The sequence below is a fragment of the Rattus norvegicus genome, chromosome 8 (genome assembly GCF_036323735.1).
Source record: "Rattus norvegicus strain BN/NHsdMcwi chromosome 8, GRCr8, whole genome shotgun sequence".
Taxonomy (NCBI): domain Eukaryota; kingdom Metazoa; phylum Chordata; class Mammalia; order Rodentia; family Muridae; genus Rattus; species Rattus norvegicus.
In genome coordinates, this window is record NC_086026.1 from 63,667,238 (window position 1) to 63,690,517 (window position 23,280).

General features: G+C 40.3%; 1 protein-coding gene across 5 annotated transcripts in view; it reads right to left on the bottom strand.

Moving 5' to 3' along the window:
* Positions 1-23,280, bottom strand: part of Dmxl2 (Dmx-like 2) — a 166,598-nt gene that overhangs the window by 29,924 nt on the left and 113,394 nt on the right. For 3 of the 5 annotated variants that reach the window (XM_063265469.1, NM_001427385.1, NM_001427384.1), the window contains exons 18-28: positions 20,344-22,020; positions 16,497-16,607; positions 14,048-14,217; positions 12,882-12,979; positions 12,271-12,436; positions 10,447-10,711; positions 7,118-8,187; positions 6,180-6,371; positions 4,469-4,545; positions 2,696-2,826; positions 5-253 (exon numbers count right to left, since the gene is read on the bottom strand). In XM_063265469.1, the coding sequence (XP_063121539.1) occupies positions 5-253; positions 2,696-2,826; positions 4,469-4,545; positions 6,180-6,371; positions 7,118-8,187; positions 10,447-10,711; positions 12,271-12,436; positions 12,882-12,979; positions 14,048-14,217; positions 16,497-16,607; positions 20,344-22,020 (4,206 nt within the window). The remainder of the gene's footprint in view (positions 1-4; positions 254-2,695; positions 2,827-4,468; positions 4,546-6,179; positions 6,372-7,117; positions 8,188-10,446; positions 10,712-12,270; positions 12,437-12,881; positions 12,980-14,047; positions 14,218-16,496; positions 16,608-20,343; positions 22,021-23,280) is intronic. The other 2 variants (XM_008766360.4, XM_008766358.4) reach the window with 1 other exon arrangement.

A 23,280-nucleotide genomic window follows, 5' to 3' on the forward strand; every position in this document is an offset into this window, starting at 1 on the left:
TTACCTGCAATACTTTCTGATTGTCTCCGAGGCTTCACAACAAGTTTCACACCCCCTCCAAAAACAGCAGCCCACATTCGATTATTTAACGGGTGGGCTGCAAGCCGAAACAACTCATTGGAGGAATTTGTGGCAAGAGCATGTATCAGTAAGCTTAGGTAAACAGCAACAACAGCTTCACACAGCAGAACATTCAATCTTGGCTGGTCTTCATCTTGGGCAGAACTCAAGAGATTAATGAGTGAGCTCACACCTGTAAGAGCAGAGAATATCAATCATAAAAACATCAGTATAAGGTACGAAAGAAAAAGAAGCATCTTTTATCTACAGTTAACTAAACTAAGTAACCTATTCCCTATGCAATAGCATTTTCATAATGTAGATATCAAATAACTAGGGGAATAGATTAAAATCTATAGTATGAAGTCAGAGCTACCTAAAGCACTAAAGTAGGTCAGTTACAGACTAAAGGAAGAGAAGGAAAAGCTCTTCCTCCAGTAGCATTCCTACTCCAGAGTCATTTGAATGAAAATGGCCCCACAGACGCATAGGGAGTGGCACTATTAGGAAGGGTTGGTTCCTTGTTGGAGGAAGTGTGTCACTGCGGGTGGTGCTTAGGGTTTCAGAAGCCCAAGGCAGGCCCAATCGGTTTGGCTCTCTTCCTCCTGCCTGTCAATCTGGATACAGACCTGAGATACCTCCCCACACCATGTCTACCTGCACTCTGCCATGACAATAATGAACTAAACCTTTGAACCGAAAGCCAGCCCCAATTAAGTGTTTTCCTTTGTAAGAGTTGCCATGGTCACAGTGTCCCTTCACTGCAACTGCAGCCTCACTTATACAATGGTAAAGGAGAGCAGAATTAGAAAGTTCCCATACAGTCACTCCACAGTCTTATCTGACTCAGACAGGATCAGCACTGTTGCTCAATATGGAGACTTTGTTACTTCAAATGTTACCAATTCACTATGAAGGAAGAAAAGTAGCGACTTCTTTTTTTTTTTTTTTTTTTTTTGTGGTTCTTTTTTTTTTCCGGAGCTGGGGGCAGAACCCAGGGCCTTGCACTTCCTAGGCAAGCGCTCTACCACTGAGCTAAATCCCCAACCCCAAGTAGCGACTTCTTAAAGGAAAAGTAATCATGGCACCAAGCAAGCAATCACGCTAATAACTAACAACAGCTGACAGCAAGTACATCTAGATACTTTACAATGAAAAGGGTACATTTCATGATTTCTCTGTCAAAAATATATAACCTGAATATAACATTATGAAAAGAAATTAGAAAGGCCCAAATTGAGGAGAATTCTTTCAAACAGACCAACAAGTACATAATCTTCAAAAGTGTCAAGGTTGGGAAAGACAAGGAGTCAGACACACATTGCTCCTTCAGTATGTATAGAGTCCAGCAGTCAGGAACCAGGGCCAGCCTGAGTTATGATGCCTAGCAAGACTATTTCAAAACCCTCAAAACAGAATAAAGGAAGAAAGAAACAATGGAAGTGAGGAAGGACAAAAGGAAGGAAAGAGAAGGAGCATGGGAAAAAGAAACTTCAGTTAGCTTTCAAGGAGATGAATGCATTATCACAGTTAAATGTCATGGCTCATAAAAGAAGCATCAATGTGATTACTGAAATTTAAAAAGGGTCTCAACTAGAAGACAATATACTCTATCAGCATAGAAATGTTAAATTTGGCAACCATTCTGCTTACATCTGAGAACATGTTCTTATGCAAAAACACAAATATTTAAATGGAAAGGAATATTTGCCTACAACTATCTCAAATATTTGATTAAAAAAAAACCTTTAGATATACATATACATAGAAAGTAAACAAAGAGGCCAGGTGTGGTGGTGCATTCCATCAATCCCAAAAGTAGGAGGATCACTGTAAGTTCAAAGCCAGCTAGAGCTCTACAGTAAGACCTTATCTTAGAAAAGAGATGTATCTTAGTTACTGCTGTTCTGCAGTGAAGAGACACATGGCCAAGACAGCTAATTTAAAAAGGCAATGACTGGGGGCTTGCCTACAGCTCAGAGGGTTAGTCCATATATATCATGTCAGGGAGCAAGCAGGTACTGTAGCAGTAACTGACAGCTCACATCTGATCCACAAGTTGCAGGCAGAGACAGTGTGAGACTGAGTCAGTGTGGGCTTTTGAAACCCCAGAACTTACATAAAGCCAGGACTGGAAGCATATCTCCAACCCTAGTGCTCTTGCAACAAAGTGAGAGCAGGACTAAGAAATGCCCTAAAAGTTCTGCGATAGCCAACAAGAGATCCTGCCTCAAAGAAGGGGGATGATCAAGACCAACAATCAAGGTTGTCTTCTACGCTCTATTACACACACACACACACACACACACACACACACACACACACACACACACACGCACACACTTTTTGAAATCCCAGGGCTAGTGAAATGCTGCAGGGGAAAAGATGCCAAACTTGACAACCTAATGTTGATCCCCAACACCCACAAGGTGGAAAGAGATAACTGACTACCCAGAGTTTGCCTCTTACTTCCATGTCTGCCAAGGCATATGAGACCTACACACACACACACACACACACACACACACACACACACACACACACACCAAATAAGTTCATATAGTGTCTTTTCATTACAAAGGATCTGAAAGAGAAAAACCACCCCATCACCACACAATGCCACTGAACTCCTCACCCGGCCACTGAGCGGGAGCAGAGTTGGGGGTTGCGTGCTCTTCAATGCTTTCTGTCCTGAGGCGCCGTCGATCACTTAGAAGAAGCCCTTGATAAGCCATTCCTGTGAACTGATTTCCATCCGTCTGGCTGCTAAAAACACAGGTGCAGTTACCACGGGGGCAAAGGCAGTCAACAGTATACTTCACATAAATCACCAAAAAACTGCAAGTTTTTATGACTGAGTTCATTTTTGTAATGAAAGCTTATTTTAGAATGTTCTTGAAATTAATCTCAAATGTAAAGGAACGTGCCAGGTTTTACTACCCTGGGCAGATTATTTTAATGTTTTTCAGAAGCTTAATATCTTACAATAGTTTCTATCTGAGCTCACTTTTTAAAGTTGGAGTTTACTGTTGGCAGAAGACACAGTAGACAAGACCCGTCTGGACCCCAGTTACTTCTAAGTCCTACCTCTGCAGAGCTACTTATGCTTAGCCGTACACTCAGACTAACTCCCTGAAGCTAGGGAGTTACGTCTGACGAATAGCCAGATCTAACACCACTGTCCCTCAAAACTGGCGGCCTCCTCTAAAGAGCTTTGTGAAATGGAGGAAACAGACAAGCAGAGGGTAGAGCTGGCTGCAGAGAAGTCCGAGCTGAGCCTAAAGCGCACACTTGAAGGCACCGTCACATTTGGTGCCATTTTAACCAGCAGTGACTGACAGAAAGCAGTAGCCACTGATGACCGTGTCAACTAGATCAAACTTTCTTCCTTATTCATAATTTCAAATCTTAGGAGTCATTTAAGTGGGTTAATTAGGTTAAATCAGAGTGCAGACCATTTTCAGAGAGCAACTGTTTAATGTCACATGTTCCCATGAGGCAGCTACCTTTGTTTAAAAAGTCTAGACATATACTCATGTAGATAAAGTCTATTAAATTTTTTCACTTATCAATGTACTTCATTTCAATCTAGGTCATCCTACCAAGTGATTCCATTTCTCATAACCTACACTATCCTAGATTTTAAAATGTAAAGTATAAACAGATGCAGGAAGTTTGATATTTACAAAAACTCAAGGCACTGTTTTTAATGAATGTCATTTAGCTGGCACAGTAGTGCAGATCTGTGATCCTAGCTACTCAGGAAGCTGAGACAGGAGGATCACAAGCTCAAGGCCTGCCTGAGCTACGGGGTGAGTTCCAGGCGGCTTGGCCAATTTGCTATCTCAAAAAGCTCAGGTCTGGGAATGTACAGCTCAGGTTGGGGGTGAAGTGGGGTGGAACATGTGTGTATGCCAAGTAAAGTGACCTACAACTTCTCTCAGTACTGCATGACAAACCAACAAAAATCATTCTATCAATGGACTTCTACACATACAATATAAGCTAATTGTTAAGCATATTTAACTATTTTCAGGTTTATTTTAATTTCAACTGAAAATCACCTAAACATGTAGAAGCTAATCTAATTTTTAAAAAGTAATTTCTAATAGGGAAGGACTAGAAAACCTCTAGTGTAAAATATTTTGGGCAATAATATTTTCTTTGAAGGAAATAAAAGACAGTAATTAGGACCACTCACACTATTGCTCTATAGTTCGTTTTTGTTACTGGATGACAACTAAATTAACCAAATAATTACTACTTTCTTTATGGTCTATTTAACCCACTAAAGTACACACGTCATTTATACTGGGGAATTATTTTCAGCCCTAAAAAACAGAATCCTAATAAAACTCTGGAGCAGTTGAACGTTCTGCTATATTAAACTGTGTGGGGTGGTTTTTACCTGTAGCTATGGCTGTCACATAACGCTTGGTAAATTGACGCAGAAAGTGATGCTGCTAGTGAATGAAGTGTGTGCACCTAAAACCAAAACAGCCACAGTTACGGTTTGTACTAACATTCCACACCACAGCAACATCCTAATGTTAGAAAACACTGAGCAGACTAGCAATAGCATAAATAAAACTGGGTCCTATACACCATAATCCTACCTTGAAACTCTTAGAATAACTTGCTTATCTTTATAACAAAACTGACGGATTCAGACATGGCTTTATCACATACATACTTGCTAAGCCTGACATTTACCAGCCCTGAACAAAGACCAGCGTTCATATGAGGGGGCTCGTCCTATGCTACAACAACCAACTTATACAGTAACATAGAAAGGAAAACTGAAGCCAACAGAGAATTTTCAGAGCTCTTAAGAGTTGCTTATGCTTATCAATACCAATGGCTGTCTAATAAGTAAATCCAGCACTCTGTGAAGTGGCTCATATTCCAGAAAGCAAATAATTCAGTTAGTATTCACAGGCAAAGGAGAGTCATAAAAATGTGTTTACAAAGTTTAAAAATTTTAACATACAATATTTTAAAAAACATCTTAAAACTCCACTCACATCAATACTTTCAGACTCATAAATTTTGTAAGATTCAAAGGTATTCAAGAGATAGTTCCATGCCTTTTACAAGTCTTATCTTAATTCCAAAGAATGGAACATTTTCTAACTGGGTTTTATCTTTTCTATTTCTTAACCTAACAAGTAATTTAAGCAATCTCTAGAAGAATACTGATATAAATTAATTCATGCTATAGATTAGAAATCTCTAATAAGACTCTAGTCAATCTAGTATCTCGACAAAAATGAAACACACTTGTCAGAAGAAGAGGCAGAGACAAAAGCAGCAGGGACTGTGCATGAGGTGCTGAACTGGAATTACAGCAACATGCACACATCTGGAGGGAGTGGAGGCTCCCCACACCCTGCCAAGCTCTGGAATTTCTTGGACTTCATTAGTTAAGTATTCAGAACGGGCTATACGATTAATACTGATTGCCTCTAACCTACTGCACAGTCTCCAAAAAGCGCAATCATCAGGAAAGGAGCGACACAGGAACTAGAGCTGGTTATCTCAGTCACCCTCCCTAACCTACATCTTCACACTTTCTTGACATATAAACAAAAAGCTGTTAATATTTCTAGATTAGTAGCTTATGTGAGGGGAGTAGAAAACCTAAATGACTATCAAGTAGCAAGAATACTGTCTATAAAAGTAATCTTATTACAAAAAAGTGTTTACTGGTCTTAAAGGAAGACTGGAGAGCCTTTTCCAGAAATAAGAATGCATACTAACTTAATACTGGGCATAGTGGCACACACCTTTAATCCCCAGTGTTGGGAGGCAGAGGCAGGTGGATCTCTTTTGAGTTCAAGGCCAACCAGCACTACAATGTAAGCTCCAAGACAGCTAAGGTTACATAGTGAGGCCCTGTCTCAAAAACAGACAGACAGACAGACAGACAGACAGACAGACAGACAGACAGAATGCATACTATTACACTGCATTCACAGTGGTCTTGAAGTCATTAGAAGTGAAAAGGCAACACATAAAAACATTTCAAGTATTTTCTCTACACTCACGTTGGAGCACATATAAGAATAGTTTACCATCCCACTGCACACAGTATCAAATAGTCACAGAATTCGCATTACCTTCACGTCCTCAACACTGGGCTGAGGCGGTGTTCTCATCTGCACAATAGTGTAGAGTATGTCGTGGATGTGGTTGTTTAGATACAGCACAGGATTGGCTATGACTGTTTTTGTGGATGCAATGCTCGCTGAGAGCAGTGGCAGCGTGGTGGGCAGTGGCAGTGGAGACTGGAGCTGCTTGACTGTAGTTTCCTGTGGAAAACAATGAGTTGCTTTTATTTTTTTCTCAAAATTGTTAAAATGGAGGAAGGAAAAGAACCCAATGGTTACCTAATAAAATGCAGGTGACTGAAACCATCACACTCCTGTACTTGTTCACTCAGCCTACAAGCGCTTACTGAGCATCTCATCTGTCCCGGATGCTGTGCCAGGCTCAGAAGATATAAAGATAACAACCACACCATAAACACTTTAAGGCTGTACTTCTGGGCTATAAAAAGCTGGAAAGGGGGAGCCTCAAAGAATCACACCCATCACACTGGCCTGTGGGCAAGTCTATGGTGCATCCTTTTAATTATGGACAGATGTGGGAGATCCTAGTTCACGAAGGGCAGTGGCCAACACTGGGCAGGTAGTGCTAGATGATATAGGAACGCAGGCTGAGCAAACCAGAAGGCAGCACTCCTCCATGGCTTCCACTGCAGCTCTTGCCATGAGTCCCTGCCCTAGCTTCTCTTGACAACGGATTAAATCCTGTAAACCTCCCTCCCAAGTTGGTTTGATCAGTGTTTATCAAAGCCACAGAGAACAAACCAGACCAACTTCTAGTTACTAGAGCCTTCTCCTAAGAAAGCCGCACTGGACACAAATGTCTGCCTCCCAAGACTACAGAAGCTGAAAATGTTTACATCCATTTGTTTAAAAAAAAGTTTACAGCTCCACCTGGAAGAGCTCCTGCAATTCCTGAGCTGGCGAAGAGTAACAAGTGACGGCCATACCTGCTGTGACTCTTGCAGCAAAAACTTGAGCTCCATTCTCACTGAGGCCAGACCACCACCCTGGGCTCCATGAAGGCTACAGTAACTGAGAAACACTCTTAGGAGATCCTGGTTTTTCTGCAACCATAGCTTTCGTCTTTCTGCATGCTCCCGTTTAGCCTGCAACCTTCGTCTTTCTATTTGGTGGCGCTCATAGGAACCAATGTCTGGCTTGTCCACCATTTCTTCATGATCCAGAAGTTCACTCTCTACTTTAGAATAAGCTTTGCTGGAATATTCTTTAATAACTGATTCATGGTTGCATATCTCATGCAAGGCAGCAATCTCCTTTTCCAGCCAGTTATAGAGCTGGAACCTCAGCTTCCCTCCATCGACTTCATAACCTGTGGCCAGCGTTCTCAACTCCGTCATAAGGATCTTCAAACAAGCTCGGAATTTCAGTTGTTCAGCAATCACATCCACCTCAGTGTCACCTTCAGCACAGTCCTCTTCCTGAGGAGTCAATAATGCACTCGGGTCTGAGGCCCTCTGGTCCTGCCCAGCCTTCTTGGCATCTGCAGCCTTCATTACTAAGCCACCGCCATCATCCTCTTCTAAGGCACCATCATGATCTTCACCCCAGTCGAGCCTAAGAGGCTCCTCATCAACTGTAACAATTGGCTGACTCCAGTCAAACTGGGAGGAAGTTACGGCCAACCAGTCGGCCCCAGAACCACCATCACTACTGCTCACCGGTTTTGATTCTGAGGGCCCATTCTCCATTCTTTCAGAAACAAAGTCAAGCTGATCTTTTTTTGCATTTAAGGAGGATATTTTGGTTACTTTAGGAATTTTAGAAAGTACTTCAAGGGCTAAAACAGGGCATCCAACTTTAAAATGAGCATTTGCGGTAGTAAAAAATAATTTTCTTTCTATGAGGTTAATCTTATCGGCAATGTTTTTCTCAGTTTTGAGACCTAAAGTTGCCAAGGTTCCTTCAGGGGAAGCAAGATTTCTTCGAATAAGTAAAGGATGTGTTCGAAGGTAGTTGTAAAAACTGAACACCACAGGGTTACAAGATTTGATGATGACTGCAGAAAAAAAAACATAAAAATCACAAGTTGCTGAATTAATTTGAACATCCATTGAAAATTAAAATAAATTAGTTTTTCCTCAAAATAAATGAAAATAAATATTATAAATAAATATTAATCCTCCATTTGTCCATATAATCATTAAATATATGTGAATGAAACAAATGCTAAGTGATGTCGAGACATGATATCAAAGGCACAAGGGAGGAGCACACAGCAGTGCCTGTCTAAAAGTGGGGCAGGGAGAGATGCGTGATTGTTAGCTTATATTTAAAGTGCAAGTTATCACAGTTCCTTTAAAAAGTGGGAGGAGGGGCTGGGGATTTAGCTCAGTGGTAGAGCGCTTACCTAGGAAGCGCAAGGCCCTGGGTTTGGTCCCCAGCTCCGAAAAAAAGAACCAAAAAAAAAAAAAAAAAAAAGTGGGAGGAATGAGAAAAGAGGCGGAACTCTTTTCTCCAGAAACCTTCCAGAAGGTTACCTTCCAGAAACACGTGCAAAGGCACACCTGAGTGAATGTACACACACTCTCACACACACACACTCACACTCTCACACACACACACACACACTCACACACACCCTCACATTGAGACAGGCTCATTAGCTGGCTTGGAACCTGCTCTATACATCAGACTATCCTTGAACTCAGAGATTCACCTCTGTTAACCAATGCTGGAATTAGATCATTTACCATCATAGCCAGTACCTTTATATTTATTTTTCAAAACTATTGTCACCAACCCATATAATTTTAAAGGAAATTGGATTTTTAAGATGTAGTTCACAAGAAAAGGAAAAGAAAACCTCTACAAAACTAAACAAATGAATTATGTCTCAACTTGGCAGTAGAGCCACAGAGATAAATTATGATTTATTTTATAAATTAAAATAAAGTATCTGGCTGTACATCTTTAGAACACTCTACAATTAACAATGATATAGAAAGGTTGAGGTTTTCTCAGTCACTACTGTTGTGAAACACATTTATATTCTTATTCTGAAACTGCTCTGTGCACACACAACAGTAAATTGCCATATGATGAAAACCCAGGCCTTTCACTCAAGACACATCTATGAAGATGCCTAAGAAGAGCCCCGTTTAAACAGGAACTAAAAAGAAAGCTGTGTTCATTCTTGTGGCCTTGCAGCAATGGGGACTAGACTACATCTCCAGAGCAGGGTCTTTCACTAACAGAAACACAATTCTCTGGAAGAATGGTCATTTTGAGGTCTAAGCCAAAAAATACCTGAACTGTTCTGCCATACCGGAAAGCAAAGATATTATCAAGATATAATACCAAAAGAATTCAGAAACTTGTCAAGACCTCCAACGATTAAAGATGGGACAATCTGAGCATCCATAAAATCAACTGCTAATGACTGAACGCAGACATTTAAAACCTTAAGTTCGAAATAACTTAAGAAAATCAATGGATGAAGCTAAGAAGTGCATGCTGACAGGAACCGAATATAGATCTCTCCTGAGAGACATAACCAGAGCATGTCAAATACAGAGGTGAATGCTAACAGCAAACCATTGAACTGAGAACGGGAACCCCATTGGAGGAATTAGAGAAAGGACTGGAAGAGCTGAAGGGGCTTGCAACCCCGTAAGAACAACAATGCCAATCAACCAGAGCTTCCAGGGACTAAACCACACCCAAAGACTAGACATGGACTGACCCTGGGCTCCAAATTCATAGGTAGCAATGAATAGCCTTGTAGGGGCACCAGTGGAAGGGGAAGCCCTTGGTCCTGCCAGGCTGGACCCCCAGTGTAGGGGATTGTCAGTGCAGAGGGGGTGGGGGAGGGCTTAAGGGACGGTGGATGAGGAAGGGAAGGGGTTAGGGGGCTGATGGACAGGAAACCAGGAAAGGGAATAACATTTGAAATGTAAATAAGAAATATTTGATTTTTTTAAAAAATGGAAAAAATAAATTAAAAAAAATCAAAAGACTAACTAGCCATCCCCACTCCTCCCAGAAAAGCCCACCCTCTACTCTCTTTAGTTTTTATTTTTTAAAATAGCCCATGGAGTCTAATTGTGCTGCCCATATACTCATGGGTGTTGGACCATTAACTACAGCACAGCTGACCTGCCAGGGGTCAAAGCCTGAAAGAAAAGTAACTCTCCTTCCCCTAGAAGCCACCAACCGTCGATAGATCTTCAGCTAGGGGTGATGGCACACGAGCCTCTCCCCGCTAACCCTTGTCTTACTCTTCAAACCATACTTAGAAACCCACAAAAATATCTACCTTGCTGCTCGTCATCTTCCTTTGGCGTCTGTTCCAGTAACGTATCCAAGGCTCGGGTATAATCTTTCATTACCCAATAGGCAAGACTACGCAGAAAAGGGTCAGGATGCAATCTTTTGCAATTGAATCCTGTGCCATCTTTTTGACAACCCAAGATTTTCTGATTTAAGATGGATATGTAAGTAGATGAAGTCTCAAATTCAGATTCAAATAAACGGGCAATAACCATGGCTAGTTGAATATCTTCCATTTTTTCAAGACATACCTGAAATTTAAATATTAAATATTCATCTTAGTGAAAACTAAGTTAGAGATACATTACTCCGCTGATAGCTTGGAATTGTCAGTTTATATTCCCATGATGTAGACGGGGAGCCTTAGGCTGAGACAGTGAGATGCAGCGAGATGGTTGTTTGGTAGAGAATTTTTAAAGCAAGCAGTAATAAACCATCACATGGTAGCCTCTAGACTGGAAGGATTTTTCATGAAATATGCACTTAACCAAGTGTGACAATATCACCTTGTTCTTGAGTCAACTTAAACAGCATTCATTTTTCAATTAAACACTACTTTCTTTGGAGACAGGGTCTCTAAGTAGCCCAGACTGGCTTCAACTGTTTAGGATTATACATAAATTCCTCTTAATTTCCAAACATTTTTATATAAACTTGTACTGTTTGGGAAGAATCTTCTATTTAAAGAAAATAGCGGCTTCCTGTCATATATGGGAGAACAATTCGATGTAGCTGCTGACTGTGAGACTCTGAGGTCCCTTTTGTAATGTGAGCATCTTTAAGCCACCGTCTTCTGGGTGTCTTCTAAGCTAACATCTCAATTTCAAAATTACAGCGTTTGTAACTATAAAAATGTTACAAGTATGCTGAAGTGTAAAATGTACTTTTTACGATTTATATTAATTCATTTTGTTAGAGATTTTTATATTTCTTCTATCATGTTTTGGGGTGTTTTAAATTGTTGCTGCTTTTAAATTTTATTATTTTAAAAAGTTGTAAGCTAAAAGAAAAAACTCATACACTGAAACTAATCAGACCCCAAAACTATGTAATTTCTATATATTATATTATATTATATTATATTATATTATATTATATTATATTATATTATATTATTATATATTACATTAACTTCTAACTAATCAGACCAAGGACTATGTAACCATTACACTATGTTATGTTATATTATGTTACGTTATGTTATGTTATATTAACTTCTACACTTTCTTTTTTTGAGACTGGGTCTCTCAGTAGCCCAGGCTGGCTTCAAACTTTCATTGATCTTTCTGTCTCTGCTCCAAAGGACTAGGATTATTTCAATTCTACTTATACTTCTGTCTGAGTCCAGGTAGTTCATAACTGTAATAACTAAAAGAAAGAGTCACCAGGAAATAGAAATATTAATGCATTTTAATCCTCTGCTAGGAATATGCAACAAAAGATGGGGGGTTTCACCTCCTCACGCGCTGCCAATACTTAAGGCAGGAACGTTGCAGAACAGCACAAACTGCCATGTTAGCTCCAAGTACTAAACGCCAGCTTTTTTGCCTAAGATAAGGAGGTTGTGAATTGCACACACATTTAAATGGCTCAGAATCACAAGATGGACAATAAAAGGCATTCATAGATCATTTCTGACATTTTCCCATTAGTTTTACATTTTATCTTAATACATAATAAGCTATACTTAAAGTCATAATTCCCCGTAAATTCAGTAAGCTCTGAGGTTATTCTGTTCTGGCAAACCTCTAACAGACAGTACAATCTGCTCTACGGCCTCATATACAACTGCTTGTTGGCTTATTTATACCTCGATTGCATCTTTCAATGAGCCAGCCAGCAAGAAAAAAGCAGCAGACTGTTCAAAGCGCTGTTTTCCGAGTAAAGAAAAGGCGTTTTTCAAAGCAGCTTTCCTCCACCTATCTTCATTAAAGTTGTGGCTGAAAAATGTTGTCATTTTTTCATCATGTTGTGACCTGGGAATGAGAACACAAGTACCAGTGGCTACACCACACTTAAAATAGTTTAATTCTTTTCAGAGTGTATGAAAAGGGGAAAACCATTTAAACATTTAACGTAAGGAAGACTGGCAGGCAGAACAGGGGAGGCAGCGCAGTGGTTAGGTTACCAGCACCCACGTGGTGGCTCACTACTCTCAGTAACTCCAGCGTCAGGCTGCAGTGTTCCCATTGGTATCTGCAGGCACAGCATCATGTGGCACACAACACACATGCAGGCAATACAACACACAGGCCAACCCCCATGCACACGCCACACGGGAATCCTAGGAGAGCAACAGCTTCAGTTGCAGGTGCTGCTCACTGGCGTCTCTTCTACTGGAACATGGGATGTGCCTCACGCACTCACACGGGAGGGAAGCAAGTCTCTGCAGGAACTCCTGTGAAGTGCGGAGCACGTTACCTGAACAGACCCCATACTACTGCTTTCTTCTTCATGGAAAGGTAGAATAAAGCAGCATCTAAGGCATCGTTGTTCCTTTGAAAAGCAGCCTTGGCAACCTGAGAGGAAGTAAAATAACATGGAACCATTTGACAAAAGAACTACCATCAATTACTCCAACAAGTAACAGTAAGGCCGCGTGTTACCGTCTTAGCTCACACACTGTGGAGATGAGAGTGTGTGGCCCCCGTAGCTTAAGATAGCATCCTTCTATGAAAAAAAGCATTTACATTCCAGTAATCCTAATAAAAACAGCACGTCGGCTAGTATTTGCTGACTGTTTATTGTATACCTGGCACCAGACTGGGCACCTTTCATTAGTCTTAATGACTACTACCCACTCTAAAGATCTAGTACTGTCCTCATTTTATAGACATAGTTGAGCCAAGAGCTTTAAATGGGTAGCTTAAGTTCCCACTGTAATGGGAGGAAAGGAAAACCTAGGAAAGTAAACAAATGTAGAACAAAATAATGACAAGAGGATTGAAGAGATGTGATCATGGTTTGAAAATTCAGCACACTTAATTGTTTAATGTGCAGCTTCACAGATAAAGAAGCATGCTGCCGAGCCTGGCATCTACATTTGATGGTTCCTGTTTTGGAGTTCTAATATGTACCCCATGCTGGCCTTGAACTCACTATGGAGGACAGGGTGGTCTGAAACTTAGGGCAAACCTCTGAGTACAAAGCCAGACTGGGCTACATACTGAGTTCCAGAAGAGCCAGAGCTGTACAGAGGGACCCTGTCTAAAACAAACAAACAAACAAATGTACAGGACAAAAACTGACAGCATACTGCACTTATAAAGGTCAAATCTGAAACTCCATGTGCACCTACACATACACGCACACATGCAAACACACACAATAAATAAATGTCATTTTTCAAAATTATTCTAGAAAAAAATTCTCAAAAATGTACAAACTGTCTATAGCAGATTTTCTGGAAATTTAAAAATATCATTAATGTTTGCAAGCAGAAGTAGGAGAATCAGGAATTCACAGTCAGACTGAGCCAGACTGAACTATTACCTGTTGCCCCTCTATAATGTGTGTGTGTGTGTGTGTGTGTGTGTGTGTGTGTGTGTGTGTGTGTACGCGCACAAAACCCCAATGAAGAAAGTTACCTTTTCAATGCATCTTCGAAGTGTGTTAACATTCCTCACCCACCAGCCTATTCCCATAGCTCTTAATTCAGACCACTGAGGGTCCCCTCTCTGAATTGCTGGAATCATATTGATCAGTTCTTCCTCAGCTTCGGAATGAAAAGCCCAGGCAAAGTGGCAGGTAGACACTCCTAAATTGAAAACATGAAATAATAACCTTAGGAATTACATCAGTAACAACAAAACAGTATTTTGCTTAATTACACATTTCTCCATTCTAAAAAGCACATTCAAGCAGGGGGTGGGGGAGAAGGATGGATGGATAGATGGATGGATGGATGGATGGAGGAACTCTGCCATCATTCTGGATTTTATTCTATCTGCTTCTGATTCAAGACCAGTGACAGAATACATAACACCACAATCAATCACTCTTCTTCCATATATAACTGCTCTTTTAAAATACAAATGTAAAGTTATTAGGAAATAATATAGTATAATGTCGCATGAATGTAATTCCAGCACTCAGGAGGTGGAGTTAGAAAGATCAGAAGTTCAAGGTCATCTTCAGTTCGAGCCCATCCTGGCCTACATGAGAACTTAAAACGAGTAAACAAAAGACAAAGGATGAAACTGAGTCAATGAAATTAAACATAACTGAGAACCAAGCTACTCACATGCTCATATACCAAACGTACAAACAGAACACACTGGTCACGTCAAAAGCTTTGGCCTACAAACCAAATTATTCACACTGCCATATGCCTGGGCACAGCATCTTTGGCACTGAATTTTAAAACCTGCTCCACCCTTTGCTCTAACCAAAGAGCCAAAGTCACTTAAAGTAAGCAATGTACTTCCTGTTGCATTTAATGTAAAGAATACACAATCACCGTGAGGCTCATCTCTCATCTTAGAAGGGAAGGAGAGACGGACCAAAAGACTTACCAGAGGCGAGGAAGAAAAAAGAAGGAAGGGAGGTGGCAAGGTAAGGAGGGAGGGATGGGGACAGGAGAGAAGGATGAACTGCGTCAGATGGTGGCTGAGTTCTAACACCATCTAACACTACTTTGGACAACGTAAAGGAGTATTCATTCTGAAGAACACCTTTCTAATACTAAAGAAGAGTTAAGTATCTTCACACTCTAACTCCGTAACTCAACTGCTAGGAAACTAACAAGAAATATACACCTATTCAAAAATGTTTAATTAATAAAATAGCTTGTGGAAATTATCAGAATAATACATAAACTTTAAAGAAAAAGAATATAAAAGCAAAATAATTAAAGTATTTATATGTAACATTATAATAATTCCTTGCAATGATCATTCAAATTTTAAAAGCCAAAAAAAATTTAAATGCCTTGAAAACTAGGGCTGAGTAGACAAAGTATAGTTTTGATGCCCAGCAGATCGTGTTTCCAGTCAACCATAGTGGCAGAACTGTAATGCTCGCACTTGGCAGGTGAAACAAGAATCACCACAAGCTCTGGGTCAGTCTAGACCACATGGTCTTTAGTAAGACTTTACTTCAACACTAAAGAAAGATAAATCCTATGGCTAAGAACACTGGCCGTTCTTACCAGCAGTCTACAGATAGCCATGTAGGCAAAACATCCACGCACAAAATAAATTGAAATAAAAACCCACCAAAATATTAAATATGAACAAATAAATAAATAACTAGCTTTTGTTTTCAAAGAATATTTTAGGAGGTAAAGGAGTCTAGCACACCCGGGATTCTAACAACCACATTCTCAACAACATATGGGGTTTGGGGTTCCAAAAGGCATCAGTCTAAAGAAATGAGCACCAGACTAAGAGGCTAAATGTTTACAAATAAGGCATCCTGTTTCCAGGGCAGTCACTCTAAAACTCTATAGTTTCTATAAGTAAGAGTTGATCTAACTGTCTCAAATCAGGGGTGTGGCAATGTGCTAGACCTAAGCAAATGTACCAGGTCATTATGAGAGAGCTTTTCAATACACTAATGCATCAACTCTCCTTGACAGCAACTAAGAACAGATGCTTGGTAAAAATGAATGAAGTGGAGCTGGTGGAACATGCCTTTAAGTCCAACACCTAGAAACTCAGGCAGGAGAATCACCAAGAGTTCCAGCCTAGGCCACACAGAGAGATCCTGTGAAAAGGAAGTGGGGAGTGGTAAGAAGAGATGAGGAGGGAGGGAACCAAGGTGACAACACAAAGAATAAAACAGATGGTTCTTAAAGAGAAGGCAGCAGAAAAATTCAGAGCTGTGCTGTAGATACTCTGAGTTACTACATTTTCGACTACAACTTTACCACCTAGTCTCAGAAGCTAAGCTGTCAGACAGAGCTGAAGCACACACAGGAAAATGGCATGCGGCATGAAGACCATAGGCTACTGACAGGTGGGACACAAAAAGCGACACCCAGCACCACACCGTTCAATCAGAGCAGTACAAAGGTTCAAACAGTACATAGAATACCTTGGTGAAGGAGCTGGACTCGGTATAAAGGAGGCAGTGATGTTAACAGGCATGTGTGCAAGCGCATTGCTAACAAGTATCTCAAACCACACTCATCTAAGGTGTCTCTTCCTGTAATTGTAAAAAAAAAATATGTTAAGGAAGAATAGATTCAACAGGATTGGAGAGCCACAAATAAGATTCAAAAGGTATGAGCTGAACATTAAATTCTGTAATAATTTGCACAAAAAGATATTTTAACATGTTACTTGGTAAATAATTTTTTGTCTTTACAAAATATTTCTTATTAAGACACAAATATTAAAACTCCTTAGTAGAAAATTATTAGGGAAAATAAAGTTACCTATTAGTACAAATAACATCAGTACCTATACTTATTCAAAATAAATGAAAGAAACCTTGAAATCTAGTGGAATGTGTATAAGTTTGTGTGGCACACTGAATGAGAATGGCTTCCTAAACTTCATATATTTGAATGCTTGGTCCCCTGTTGGTGGAACTGCTTGGGAAGGATTCGAGATTACCATTACTGAACAGATGCTTAGGTAAAAATGAATAAAGCAGAGCCTAGTGGAACATGCCTGTAAGTCCAACACCTAGAAACTCAGGCAGGAGGATCATTGCAGGTAGGAGATGTGTCGCTGGAGTTAGATTTTGAGGTTTCAAAAGTTCACACTACTCCCAGCTTTGTTCTCTTTCTCTGCCTGTGGACAAGATACCCCAGGCCTGTCTGTTTGTCTGTCTTCTACCATGCTCCCCACCATGATGGTCATGGGCTCACCCTCTGAAACTAAGCCCCAATAAACTTGTCCTTCTCTAGTTGCCTTGGTCATTAAAGAAGTTTGAAACTCTGCATGAACTGAGATTTTACTGACAGGAATCATATACTAAAGGCTAATAATCTGAATAATCTGTTACAATAATTACAAAGCTAACGTTTTCTAGGCTATTAGCTTGACAAAAATACTACCAAAGGTTTGAACTTTTATTCTCTGGGCTTGTGTTAGGTTGAAAAGGGCAACCTGAATCTTTACCTTGATTCCACAAATCTAGTAAAAACCTAAACAAAGACATGAACGCCTGGTGAGTTAATAAAGCTTAGTGCAGTGCGAAAGCACTGACAGATCCTAAGGCAGCAGCTGACAGACAGATCCCTGTCTGAGAAAGAACAAAGTAGTTTACAGAAGAAAACAAACACCCTATTGCCAAGGCTTTAGCTCCACGTCTGCTTCCTCTAGGCTTTCCCCGTGTGCTCACTGGGTAGATCTGTGCCTACTCTGTGGGAGACAGCCTAGGCACTGCAGAACTGGAAGTAAGCAAAGTAACTAATACGTAATATATGGAATGAATGCTAAGGGAAGACAAAAAATAGGACGGGACATGAGATGGGGCAGCAAATTAATAGTGTTCTGTTTCATACAACTGACCTGGGCAGAACTTTACAACAGGATGAAATCTGAGAAATCTGAGGTTAGGACATGAGTCATGCATAGAACTAAAGAAAAGAACATCCTATGTACCGGAGAAGTAAGTATAAAGGCCCTGAGAACGGAGCATGCTCCGTGTCCATGGGCTAACAGGAGCCCAAACACAGCAGAAATGAGCACAGACCATGTAGAACTTTATAAACCACGACAAGGTTTCTAAAGTCTCAGAGAAGCCACATCATCTACTGAACAGAGGAGAGGCACACAAGCAGAAATTCTGTTAGTTGAGGCCAGCCTGGTCTAAACAGTAAAGTTTGGGCCAGCCATGCCTACACAATAAGATACTATCTTTAAAAAAAGGAAATGAAACAAGAAGGATGAACAGACACACACTGGTGAGACTGAATGCACTGGTTTCTATGGGAAAGACATAGTTGATATGAATGAAGCTGTCGGGAGACTTCAACAATTAGACAGGAATCAACTGTGGCTTGAACCCAGGTAGTAACTGCACAGGAGATGAGAAATGGCTAGATTCTGGATATAATAGAACGGATCTATGAGAACATGTGCAAAGAAACTGGACACTGCTATGACAGAAGAGGTAAGCTGTCTTACCAGAACAAACTGAAGAACTCTCTTTGGCTGAAATATACAAATCGATTTCCCACCTATGAAATGGAACTATCCACCCTGCCTTATCTACTTCACATTTATAAAGTATTGTCCAATGATAAAGCTTTGTATCAGAAAGATTTAACTTTTTCATGAATTATAACAAGTATTTCCTTTTTCTTTTTTCTTTTTTTTTTTTTTTTTTTTTTTTTTTTCGGAGCCAGGGACCGATCCCAGGGCCTTCTAGCGCTCTACCACTGAACTAAATCCCCAACCCCCAAGTATTTCCTTTTTAAAAGATTTATCTTTGTTTTCTGACCCCCCCTCCTGTATATGTGGGTGTGGGTGTCTGTATGGGTATGTGCACGTGACATAAAGTGCACATGGAGGTCTGCGCTGGAGTTAATAGACTCCAATGTGGGTGCTGGGAACCAAATTTGGTCCTCTGCAAGAGTAGCAAGTGCTCTTAACAATTGAACCATCTCTTCAGCCCCCAAGCCCTTTCTTTATTCCCCAGAGAAATATGACTAACACTACCAACTGTTACAACATCAGTTGTACAAGAAAGGCTTATAGCTGTTCTAGGGGTTTTACTCTACTACTGCCCACAACCTTGAAACAGGTATGGTCTGTTCCTTCTCAACATAACTAGACAGTGGGTCACAGACAAACCTTCCAAGGTCTCTGGTTATTTTAATCTACAGAAGTAAAATTGTAGGGCTATATTGTAAGAATTTAAACCTTTGAAAAATGTTGCTAATGGGCTATGGGAACATTTTTATACCCTCGCTCAATTTAAAAGTTTTAAGGAATTTTTAAAATACAGTTCTGAAAGCAACAATTATCCACATATGAACTTATGCCATGTAATGCCTATATGATTGTATTTGAGTCCCTTATGTTTTCTAAGGATTATTACCTTCATTTATAAACCTATATATAGTATACATACATAGAGAGAGATTATATATACACATATGCATAGTAACAGCCACCTACCCACTGGAGAATTATGATAATTAAATGGGATAAAGCACCTGGCACATAGTGATTCTTCACTCCTCTGTAGTATTTATTGCATAAATCAATAATCAATAATTTCGTTTCTTTTGCTAATGTCATTGCTTAAAATGACTCTATTACCTTCAACTAGCTGGACAAGACAGAATGAGATCCAGTTCCAAATGGCACAATACATATTACATTACATGTCTAAATTTTGGACAATTTATATGATGGCAAAAAGTTATTTATGGGGCTGGAGAGGTGGCTCAGCAGTTAAGAACAGTAAATGATCCTGCAGAGAACTTCGGTGCAGTTTCTAGGCACACACAAAAGACTAACTCCAGTTTCAGGGGATCTGATATAGCACGAGGTATGCATATGCGACACACACACATGCAAGAAAAACATTTATCAAATAAAATAAATCTTTTTCAAAAATTATCTATGCCTCAAATGGTCAAGTAAGCAAGTTGATCCATGAGGTCCCTGTAAGGTTCATGATACAGGGAAACAAAACAAAAAAGGGTCATTTTAATCACTCAAAAACAACACCATTAGGAATCAATGTGTGAAACACTAAGACAAACGTTTTGAGTATAGACATCACAGATCTGTATGTCACACATGCCTGCCTCAACTGTCCTTTCTTTTATAAACAAGCATGGTCTATAATAATTATCCATAGGCCTTTTTTTCTCTTCAAGGGTTGAAAGAAAAAATAATTCAAAATATTAGCCATTACACAGATGACACAATATTTTTATTAACTATAAACTTAACATTTATATTGAAACTCTTACCTGAGTAGTTCTTATCCCTGTTTTCATCAAGCTCAGTACTGGTGGTTGCCACAGTATCAGCGAGCGCTACAAGGAACATCTGCTCCAAGCGGGTTAGGCCTGGTAGACTTGAGTGCATGAGATGACTTGAAAGTACTCTAGCATGCTCCTGGCCAAAATAAGCTGGTCCATACTGGGACAGGTTTATTACTTTTGATTTGTTCTCTCTCTTTTCTGGCTCTAAATCAATATCATCTGTTGTTATCTCCTGGACTTGGAACAGCTCTGAATATTGATCCTCTGGTTGGCTTTCGATATGGTCCTCATAGCTCTGTGGTTTTTTTGCACTATCTTCTGAAATTCTGTAGGATGTGTCCTGGTCTGCAGCAAGCAGTGCGTGTAGTGGTAGTGGAGGGATAGAGTCTATCTCGGTATAGTCTCGAGTACCATCCTTCCCAATGGTAACGGTGTCCTTTGCTGTACTGCCGCTCACACTAATGGTCCGAGAGAGATGTCGCTTGGTTCCTTCTCCAGCGTCAGGATCCCTAACTATTGCAACCTCACCTGCAATGCACTTTACTAAATGGGAGAGAATAGCCTTAGCTCTTCTAACTTTCCCTAAGTCCATCAATTCAAGTAGCTGAGTTGGATGATACTGTGGGAGAGTGGGAGAGAGTGCATGTGCAGCCTCAAATAAGCCACCGTCTTGAACCACAGTTGGTGAACAGAACACATCATCAGGGATAGCTGCTCCTTCAGCGATACTCTTTCTTGTCAACATAGAGGATTTGAAGGCAGAATGATCTTGTATTATTGTTTGTTCAACAGGACTATCAGCTTCAACGTCTCCAAATTTGACAGAATGCTTCCATTGGGCATATACATGCATTTCACAGTCCATTCCCACCACCAATATTCCATCTCTTACCCAGGAGAGAGAAACAGGCAGTGAGGGCGTGCCATCCACAGAGGATACCAAGTCTATAGATCTCAGAAGAACCCATCTTGACTTAACTCCTTGCTTGATACTACCACCTAGTGGTAACGTAATGACAGCTACTCCATCCTTACTGTTGGTTTGATCATTTACGATTCCTGAAAGTCTCCCATACATAAAGATATTAGCACCAACCCCTACTGTGAGAATGTGAGAGCCATCTTCTTTTGACACCCAGTCCAAATGTACTAAATGCTTGATATTTGGAATAAGGTATCTATCCTTACTTAAAAATGCATCTGATTTGCTATATACAAACAGATTACTGTCAACACTAACCCTTGAATCAAGTACACTCCCCACCTTAACTAAATCATCAAGATGGATCGTCTGTTCTAAAACCCATTCTGACCCTCCTGTAGATTCACATTCAAATATACAGACATGCATAGAGAACTCTTTAGAAATAAAACCATTGTGGTGGATGGGCTGTTTGTAAGCCACTGCAAGCCGGCCTGTGTATGAGCAGCTAACAGCAACAGGTCTTCCCACGATGCTCACAGTACTGCTGTTATCTTTTTCTTCATCATTCATCAAGGGCCATCTCCTCCAGTGATAGGTCTCATTCTCACCACTTGAACTGCACGGTGAGTTCGTTTCCATACAACATTTCCAGAAGCGCACTTTATTGTCAGAGCAAGTTGTAACCACTAAATAAGGTGCAAGGCACACTGGATAAATTGAAGAGGAACTCAGATGACCTTTATAAAAAGGAAAGAAAATAGTCATAATCAGAGAATTACAAAAATGTGAGATCAGTAGATCTCAAACTCTTTACTCAGTTTAATTTAGCATCTCTCAACATTGTACCAGAAACCTCATGTATCAGTCTGTCTACACTTCCCATCTACTATCACCTGTAAAACACAGGAGCCTGATATAGCTGTCTCCTGAGAGGCTCTGCCAGAGCATAACAAATACAGAGGCAGATGCTAGCAGTCAACCACTGAACTGAAAATGGGGTCCCCACTGGAGGAGTTAGAGAAACGATTGAAGGAACTGAAGGGACTTGCAACCCCATAAGAACAACAATACCAACCAGAGCTCCCAGGGACTAAATCACCACCCAAAAAGTACACATGGACTGACCCATGGCTCCAGCTGCATATGTAGCAGAGGATGGCCTTGTTGAGCACCAATGGGAGGAGAAGCCCTTGGCCCTGCCAAGGCTGGACCCCCAGTGTAGGGGAATGTCAGGGTGGAGAGGCGGGAAGGGGTAGGTGGATGGGGAGGGGGAACACCCCATAGAACAAGTTGGGGGGGATTCGATGGGGGGGGTTATGGACGGGAAACTGGGAAAGGGGTAAATAAAAAATATCCAATAAAAAAAAAAGATTCTGACTAAGATTTGGGATCAGAAGACCTGGATTCAAGTTTCAATCCATCAATACCCTTGGAAGAATGGGAAAACCATTTAAACATGTAAGTCCATTCCTTCTAGACAACAGGGAGCAGTTTTTACTTGACTTGGGATGTCAGTGTCTATGAAATATTTGAAAGCATTTAATAAAGCTTCTGTATAATTTATTTCTAAGTTTTAATAAACAAATGAGTATATTCCAAACTTTCAAATATTTTTAAATATTAACTATGTGTATGTGCACGTGAGTACAGGTGATCTTGGAGGCCAGAAGAGAGAGACAGACACTCCCAGAGCTATTAGTTACAAGTGGTTAGAAGCTGCCTGATGTGGGTACTGTTCTGGAAGAATAGAAAATGTTCTTAACCACCCAGTCAGCTAACTAACCTCCAAATATTTTGAAAAACTAAAAACCTTCTGTATTTGGAAAATATGCCTGGAAAACCAGTAACTGGGAGGCAGAGGCAGGATTAAAAGTTCCAGACATTCCTACCTCATACATTAATGAGTTCCAGACCAGCTTCAGCTACAAAATTAGACTCCCTCAAAAAACAAACAAACAAACAAACAAAAAACAATTTCACTGTCAAAAAACAAACAA